We start from the raw sequence: 9,577 nt of genomic DNA on the forward strand, positions 1-9,577 counted from the left end.
ATTAAATAAATTTGTTCCAGTCAGTGAATGTTGCATATAATTAAATGTTTGCTTGATGCATAAAGTTAAAAGATTAAAACTAATAAAACAAGTTTTAAAAAGAGACTTTTCCATTTGATTACATTTTGTATGATGGATTATGCAGAAAAAGTAGAATTGGGCTGAAAGATCTATCGCTTTTTCACCTCTTCAGGTTGTAAATTGTGTTTTTAAAAGTAACTAAGTAATTAATTACTTTTGAAAATAAGTAATCAGTAAAGTAACGGGATTACTTTTGGGGGGAAGTAATCAGTAATTAGTTACTGATTACTTTTTTCAAGTAACTTGACCAACACTGCTGATGACAGTGATATAGTAAGATGTGATTCCATATTAGATTCTTGATGAATGGAGGTTCAGCCTGGTTGTTGGTGCCCTCTTTTAACTTTGAGCACATGCCCCTTCAAACATCTCTGCACGGCCCTGCTCAAAGCCTTAGTATTTCTGCTCAGAGAATGTCCTGTTTTACACTTGTTTTTTACTGTCACATTTTCATTTCACAACAGTTTAATTTAATGTCACTTTTAAAAAGGATATGAACACACAACTGGAGAATAAAAGAATCTCAGTTATTTAACTTGCTCAGGTATGCGGTGAACTATTTTCACTCCAAGTCAAGAGGTTTGACGATTTTTGAGGTGCTAACTCAAGAAAAACAAAAAACCCTCAAGATATATTCTGTAAATATATGTTTCGCTGAAATGTTAGTTTGTTGACATAGCAACAGCCTTAAAACAAGGTTGTCGTCACGTAACAGCGAACACCGTTACGTGACGACAGGCCACCGGGGGGCGGAGTCTGCAGCCTGCCGGCTTTTGCGCACGTCAGCGTCGGGCCATCAAAGACGAAAGGAAGGGAGGCAAAGAAGTTTCTTTTAAAGAAACGACCTTGTGCTATTACTTTTTGGAGAAGTGCTGTAAACCTCTCACTACAGTAGTCACAAAGATGGGAAACCGAGTCGCCCGTGAGGACTACGAATGGGTTTATACGGACCAGCCGCATGCTGACAGGAGAAAAGCGATTTTGGGTGAGCTAGCTTATCCGTTAGCAAATTGCGCATAAATCCATAGTTAACAAAGGTATAACCAAGTTTGGCTTTTGACGACTAACTTTCGTTAAACCGTCTAATTGCACACCCCGACACCATAAAGGCTTAGTTTTTTGAGTAGTTTTAAGCAACGGTAAGTTGCTAATTAGTTTCAAGCTAACGGTTCCTTATGCACCCGTATATGTTAGCTATCAGGCCAACTTTGCTCAATATTTAACCCACAGTGAGAACCACTATCGTTCAGTTACACAATTTGACATGGACACGCGCTCGCGCACACAAGGAAGTTCCAGCTATTTAGGCCATTCGACCCAACTAATATTATGTGAGGCTAGCAAATGGGGAGTTCTCGCAGTGGTTATGTGCCACTCCCTAAGTTTCTCTTGGGAAAACTGCAGTAACGGTTTGACACATAACCGGTGCTCTCGGTGCCTGTCAGGAGTGGTTTGTTGACTTTGGGGGCAGATTTTAAGCGTTAAACGCACATATTATATCACATTCTCGCCCCACACTTGGTATAGTTAAAGCATTGCAAACAAAAAAGGAAAAGTATTGCAATTTGACAATAGCCACTATAAAAACTACAGTATGCTCCGTACGTATTGGGTTTTTGTTTTTTTTTAAAGTTTGTTCTGGTTTTTAGTTTAAGTGGTATAGCTAATTTCCAAGGACTCTTTTTTTTTTTTTTTTTTTTTGTTTCAGAGTTCAAACCCAAAGATAATGAATCATCGTGACATGAAACTGAAAGACGTACATAAACTTTTTTGCATTTTCGCTCGAAAACTAAATAATCAGAACCATGATGTCTCTCTCTCTACATATATGATTCACATTAGTAACTATAGGCAGCTGACTCACATTGAATGCTGCTTTTCTTCTTTCAAACACACAAAGCGTTCATTGTGTCAAAGTGCCTTTTTCTCTGAATCAGGTGGTCTGCTTTAGCCACTGGACCAAGAGGACAGTGATCAGTGTTTCTTTTGCATTTCTAGTGTCTTTTTCACTGAGGAGAGTCACACTTTCACACAGAGATTTCACAATACTTTAAGTTCACTGAGTTTTTTTTCCTTACAGCATTTTAAGTTGTTTTTATGACTGAGAACCTTCACAGACAAGTTGTTTTTATGTCACATATTGCAAGGTCTTTGCGATTATATACCTCCAAACTTTGTGAATTGTGCCCCTACTAAATATTGGCTACTTGGTCCAATGTAGTTTGTATGTCCATACATATTTGCTTGTAAAGAGCTTAACTGTATGTGGTCTCAGGTCCCTCCCTCTGAGAGCCATCTTGCTCTAGTAGTGGAGGCAGCATGGTGTGACACAGGATGTGTTGAGACACATCTCTCTGCTGTAAGGTCCCACGTTTTGTGCAAATATATGTAGCCTGGAGGCCCTGTGAGTTTGCTCTTTTAACCTGAGTGAATCTGAAATGAGTCAACAGCTTATACTTACGTGGCTTGAGCTGGCTTTCGTCTTGTTTTGACTGAGGTTGTTAAAGGTTTGAGTCATTCAAATTTTTAATCCATTTTATTTCTATTGCACCTTTCATTGCACGTCAGTGGAGTTCAGTCAGATTAAGTTGTGGACTTAATCCATTGCAGCACATTGAGTTTTAGTTTAAGTATTAGTTTCAGTGTTAGTTTTAGTCTTTTCAAGTATTTCTGTGTTGTAGGTCATATGCTGAACGTTGGCTTTCAGTCTTGTAGGCTCTAGTAAACTCAATAAACTTGTCCATCAAAGCGCCATCAGGCAAGGTGTAGTAACATACTTTAGCAGACTAAAGCTAAGGAGATCTCTTTGATTATGTTTATTTTCACAAAATAAATTCAGTTTGTGTCCCCCCCCCCCCCCAGGCATAGTTCTAATTATGTACAATAACCTTTCAAAGGGTATTTTTCCATAAGTCTTGGGGTTTATAACTAGTCTGTTTGTCTTTACATGTTAAACTGGATCTTTTGGATTTTTGAAATGCATCTGTCATGTAGGTACAAATGTATCATGATTATAAAACATGACTACCAGGGGAGAGAAAATTTTAGACTTACTGTATGCTAACGTCAAGGATGCATACAGCTCCTCCTCCCTCCCCCCACTTGGTAGGTCAGATCATAACCTGATTCACCTCACCCCCCGCTATGTGCCAATTGTGAGGAGGGAACCTGTGACCACCAGGACTGTTAGGAGGTGGTCAGAGGAGGCCTTAGCAGAACTACAGGGCTGTTTCAAGTTGACCAACTGGGAAACACTCTGTGAGCCTCACGCCGAGGACATCAATGGGCTTACTGAGTGTATCACAGGTAGGGCTGCCACGATTAGTCGACTAGTCACGATTATGTCGACTATTAAAATCGTCGACGACTAATTTAATAGTCGATGCATCGTTTGAAGCTTTATAAGATCACAAAGGACGCAGGAATGAGTAGTAGAATTTAAGAGTGTAATAACGGACTGAAACAGAAGATGGCAGCACTGCATGTACAAGGATGCCAGCTGCCGTTAAACCCCGAAGAAGAAGAAGCTGTGTCCCAGAATTCATAGCGCAGCCCAGCGCAGTTGTCAACAATGGCGGCAGCTAGTTAGTTTTAACTTTACTCTTATTATTCTTTCTGGGTCACAAAATAAACGTTTAACATATTTTCAGGCGAGAATGTAGCTGTGTAAACCTCAAATATCTGCTCAGTTTATCAAGACACCGCATATTTTCAAAAGCGCTCCGACGTTTTCGGAGACGTCTGTTACCCACTAGCTCGTTAGCGAGCCGGGGGCAAGGCTAACTAGAGCCGTGAGAACACCGGACTCCCGGCAAATCGTTTTCAAACCCACCGCCGTCTTTCGCTAGTCAGGTTAAACATATATATAAGTCACTTAGATAACTTAAATGTTATTGTTTGGCTTTCTTTAGTATTTTATTTGTTCCTGAGTAAATCGGTTTGGCTGAGATTAAAGTTATAGTTTTTGCACAGCTAAAACTGTCAAGCAGACAGCTGATTATCAGAAGTGTGAGACGCTGGAGAATATACTCCGGTGTCCTGTTATATTTTAGAAAGCAAGGAGTTTATTAAACTTCACCGAAACAATCTGCAAATTTCATTAAAAATTAATAAACTACCATCTTGTCTTTATTTTTAGTTAGCACAAACACTTCAAGCTGTAAGCTAATGATAGTTATATAAGAGCAGATGCTGCTGGTGCAATAAGCTGTACGCTGTACGTCCAATGGATGATGATCTGATTAGTCGACTAATCGCAAAAATAATCGGTGACTAGTCGACTATCAAAATAATCGTTTGTGGCAGCCCTAATCACAGGCTACATAACTTTCTGCACCGACTCCATTGTTCCAGCTCAGACTGTTCATTGTTACCCAAATAACAAGCCGTGGGTGACTAAGAACATCAAAGCCCTCCTCAACAAGAAGAAGAGGGCTTTCAGAGGGGGCAACAAAGAGGAAGTGAGGAAGATCCAGGTGTTACTAAAGGACAAGATCAGAGAGGCTAAGGACAATTACAGGAGGAAGCTGGAGTGGAAACTCCAGCAGAACAGCATGAGAGAGGTGTGGAGGGGCATGAAGACCATCACTGGATTCAGGCCAACCAACAGCAGGGGAGCTGAGGGAGGTGAGAATAGAGCCGACGAGTTGAAACTGAGTCTGAGTCTGCAGAGGGTCCCGGTGATGTGGAAGACATCATGCCTCGTCCCTGTACCAAAGACGCCACGTCCCAGTGGCCCCCAGGATTACAGGCCCGTGGCACTGACCTCCCACATCATGAAGACCCTGGAAAGGCTCATCCTGGACCAGCTGCGACCCATAGTAAGACCACATCTGGATCCCCTTCAGTTCGCTTATCAGCCTCGTCTCGGAACTGAGGACGCCATCATCTACCTGCTCAATCGTGTCTACACCCATCTGGACCAGCCGGCGAGCACTGTGAGGGTCATGTTTTTTGACTTTTCCAGTGCTTTCAACACCATCAGGCCGACCCTCCTGGGTGATAAGTTAGCAGCGATGCAGGTGGATGCTTCTCTGGTGTCCTGGATTGTTGATTACCTGACAGGAAGACCACAATATGTACGTCTCCCACAGTGTGTGTCTGACAAGGTGATCAGCAACACAGGGGCACCACAGGGGACTGTCCTCTCCCCCTTCCTCTTCACCCTCTACACCACAGACTTCAGCCACTGCACAGAGACCTCCATCTTCAGAAGTTTTCTGATGACTCTGCGGTGGTTGGATGCATCAGCAGGGATGATGAGACAGAGTACCGGGCTGTGGTCGACTCCTTTGTCACGTGTGTGAGCAGAATCATCTGCAGCTCAACGTGGCAAAGACCAAGGAACTGATCGTGGACTTCAGGAAGACCAGGAAACACTTGACCCCTGTTTCAATCCAGGGGGTCAGTGTGGACATTGTGGAGGACTATAAATACCTTGGAGTTCACATTGACAATAAACTGGACTGGGCTAAAAACACCACAGCACTTTACAGGAAGGGCCAGAGTCGTCTCTATTTTTTGAGGCGACTGAGGTCCTTCAACATCTGCCAGAAAATGCTGAGGATTTTCTATGAGTCTGTGGTGGCCAGTGCGATCCTCTATGCTGTTGCATGCTGGGGGAGCAGGCTGAGGGTCGCAGATGCCAACAGACTTAATAAACTAATCCGTAAGGCCAGCAATGTTGTGGGGATGGAGCTGGACACCCTCAAGGTGGTGTCGGAGAGGCGGATGCTGTCCAAGATAAAGACAATGTTGGATAACACCTCCCACCCACTCCATGACATGTTGGTCAGTCACAGGAGCACGTTCAGTGAGAGACTGAGATTACCGAAAAGCACCACTGAACGACACAGGAAATCATTCCTGCCTGTGGCCATCTCCCTGTACAACGCATCCACTTAACACACTGTTTGCTGCTACAACTACACATGTTTCTTTTCCAGCTATTTATTTATGAGTGACTTATGTATGCATGTATATATATGTATATATTGTACTATTCTTAGTTAGTGTATTGTCTGTCTTGTCTTAATGTTGGTTTATAATGGAGTACTGTAACAAAAAATAATTTCCCCCAGGGATCAATAAAGTATTCTGATTCTGATATTAGCTTTGTGGTGTTGGGGTCAAAGGTTTTATGAAAGGACAGGAAGATACAGAGAGAATCGACACCCAGGTCACTAATTAAGTGGTGGGGGTTGTTGCTGTTTTAACATTGCCTTGACCAAATTTGGTTTTGTAATCTATGCTTTTTTTTTTTCTTTTTTTTTATGGAAAAAATGTGATGCTTTAATGTAAATGAAACATGTTTAATCACATGAACCTGTGGAAAAGGCTTGAGCGAAACACTGTCTTCAGCAAGTCTCTTAAAGTGTCCTGAAGTGTTTATTATTCTTGAGTCAGCCATTAAAATAAGATCGAAATACTATTTATGGCAGCAGTTTTAAATGACTGATTAGCAAAATGCAGTAGTGTTTTTCAAATTTAACAAGGATACATGTGTTCCAAATTCATAAATAGTCTTAATTCAAGGATATCATTGTCTACAACTTTGTATGAAGAGTGTAACGTTTAATTAGGAGCGCAGCTTTACCTCGTGAGGTTGCGATTGTCTTCTTTTCAGCATTTGAATGTTGACTGAACTGACTTTGAGTCTCCTGTGTTTATCTTGCAGCCAAATATCCAAAAATCAAAACGCTGATGGGTCCTGACCCGAGGTTGAAGTGGATCGTGTGCATGATGGTGGTGATACAGTTTGTAGCTTTCTACCTGGTCAAGGACTTGGACTGGAAATGGGTTCTGTTTTGGACTTATGCATTTGGCAGTTGCATCAACCACTCAATGACCCTTGCTATTCACGAGATCTCCCACAATACAGCATTTGGAAATAACAAAGCCATGTGGAACCGCTACTTTGCCATCTTTGCCAACCTGCCGATCGGCCTGCCCTACTCTGCGTCTTTCAAACGCTATCACCTGGATCATCATCGCTACCTGGGTGGAGATGGGATTGATGTAGATATCCCCACTGATTTTGAAGGCTGGTTTTTCTGCACTCGCTTTCGCAAGTTTATCTGGATTATTCTGCAGCCACTTTTCTATGCTATACGGCCCCTTTGCATTAACCCTAAACCCATCACTCAGCTTGAGATGACCAATGTGGCTTTCCAGGTCACCTTCAATGTTCTGCTCTACTGGCTGTGGGGGGCTAAGCCTGTGGTCTACATGTTGGCTGGCTCCATGCTGGGAATGGGCTTGCATCCAATTTCTGGCCACTTCATAGCTGAGCACTACATGTTCCTGAAGGGTCACGAGACCTACTCTTATTACGGCTCTCTCAATCTGCTCACCTTCAATGTGGGTTACCACAATGAGCACCATGACTTCCCCAGCATCCCAGGACGCAGGCTGCCCATGGTGAGTAAAGTTCAGAGACAGTGCAGGTTGTTACCCACACATCCTGACCACTGGAGTTAGTTCCCTGCTAATGTCACATTGTTGTGTACACATGCAAAGTCAACAGATGGTTTAGGCAGTCGTTCTGAGAGAGAAACTGCAATGGTTAAAAACATTCTTCAGCCGAGAACTAGATTTGTCGCATAAAACCTGCCTAATAGAACAGTAAAGCTGTACTCCATGATTTGATTTGGTTCAATATTAAAATTATACAGAATATTGTGATTGAATGTACTCAGGAGAACAATAAAGGATCCCTGCCCCTCTGTAACCTGAGATATGAAAGAAACTGAAATCAGCATTGGAAATCCTAAAGGAACATGAAGTTATCTGTGAGCAGCAGGCTTTCACAGGAGTTTGATTTCACCACCACCAGTGTAATTTGTGCAGAAACAGTAAAATCATTATGTCTCAAGCATGAAAGAAAATTGTATAGTGAGTAAATGGAGAAAGTTGTGATGTGTCCATTTCTTGTGTTTTGTTTTCAGGTAAAGGAAATTGCTGCAGAGTATTACGCTGACCTGCCTCAGTACACATCTTGGGTGAAGGTCCTATATGACTTCATCATGGACGATACCATAAGCCCATATTCACGAATCAAGAGAAAGCTGAAGGGAGAGGTCAAACAGGAGTAACGCCACTGTGGGAACACTGCTGTGTGTCCGCTGTAAAGGCAGCCTTTCCACTTTGAAAAAATTAACAGCTTCTGCAGATGAGTGCATTCCACATGTGGGCTAAACTGACTAGAGGGATGAGGTGCTGAGTGTGCACAGAACATGTCCAAAAACGGGTGGTGCTGGGCTTTAATTTGTTGGTGTTGTAGAGCGAGGACAAATATAGGACTGGCTGCACAGAGACCTGATATCTGAACAGCTATGAATCGGTTCAGATATCCGAAAAAGTAAAGCTTCATTCATACTTTTCCTGAGTGCTTCTCAAAGTCAGGTGGTGGGGGCCCTGGAGCCTGTGTGCGGATACTGGGGGTAGGGTAACTCCGGGGCGGGCTGCCAGTCCACCCAGGGCTAACACAATGCAGCACTTCTCTCTGACACACCCTTGCTGTTACAAAGAGGCTTCATTCAGACTGGACTTCCTTTTTAACGGAGTGATCTCTGCAACTTCCATGTCTGCGTCCTGTCCCGCTAGTCGAACTGTTAGAGTATGAGGTCTTTGTGCAGCCAGCCCCACAGATTCCTCTGCTGAAGTAAAGCATCACAGCTGGCTGTGCAAAGCAGCTGGATCCAACCAGATGTTTTCTTCCACTTTAGAGCTCAAACACAGTGTATTTAAATGTAACTTCCTTCCATATAAATTGAATTTCTTGTGAGTGATGCATCTATGCACATTTAAAGCCAACATAAAAGCGAAATTTAGATGTTCACACTTTGTGGCCTGTAATGGCTCCCGGCCCATCCTCAACAAGATCCAACCTGTGACTGAAAATGTCTGAGCTTGTGACATGCATATGTAACTGATCACCAGAGCTTTGTTTTCCATGATTGTGATCTTAACTCAGTTGATTGCTTCTTGAGCAAGACTTTAAAAGATGAAAGTGTTAAAACAATTAGCTTTACTTTATGTTTTAAGCCTGCACATTTACTTATGTTGAACTGAATGAGGTGGACAGTACTGAGGCGACTGTGGTGCTGTTATGATTTCACTGTGGGACATCTCTGGATGTAAAACGCAGAGGAGTGCACTCACTGTTTTGTGCTGTGTGCTTGGAGCAGGCCTGTCACTTCTGTACTGTGCTGTATGTTTCACACTGTTTGCTTCCTCCTTAAAGAGACCAGCGTCACATTAAACTCTGGAAAACAAACGTCTTGGTCCTTCGTGTCCTCTCTGTGTGTCAGGTGGCTGCTCATTTTAGCCAGTGATAAACTTGAAGAAAGAAATCCATTGTCTGATTTTACAGCTTATGGAAGCAAAGTAGGAGAATGCACCTTGAACACTTATTTATATGTATATAAATATAGAAATGGAAAAGAGTGAAAACTAAAAAATGATCCCCACGCCAGTTAGTAAAGCATTTGGTAGT

At 42.5% G+C, this 9,577-nt stretch overlaps 1 protein-coding gene across 1 annotated transcript; it reads left to right on the forward strand.

Annotated features, from left to right (window-relative positions):
* The first annotated feature begins 789 nt into the window (after positions 1 to 789).
* Positions 790 to 9,358, forward strand: degs1 (delta(4)-desaturase, sphingolipid 1). The gene is made up of 3 exons (XM_026189355.1): positions 790 to 1,066; positions 6,758 to 7,500; positions 8,028 to 9,358. The coding sequence occupies exons 1-3, from the start codon at positions 985 to 987 to the stop codon at positions 8,172 to 8,174; spliced, it is 972 nt and encodes a 323-aa protein (XP_026045140.1). The 5' UTR covers positions 790 to 984; the 3' UTR covers positions 8,175 to 9,358.
* Positions 9,359 to 9,577: the final 219 nt, after the last annotated feature.

The sequence above is a fragment of the Astatotilapia calliptera genome, chromosome 13 (assembly GCF_900246225.1).
Source record: "Astatotilapia calliptera chromosome 13, fAstCal1.2, whole genome shotgun sequence".
Lineage (NCBI taxonomy): Eukaryota > Metazoa > Chordata > Actinopteri > Cichliformes > Cichlidae > Astatotilapia > Astatotilapia calliptera.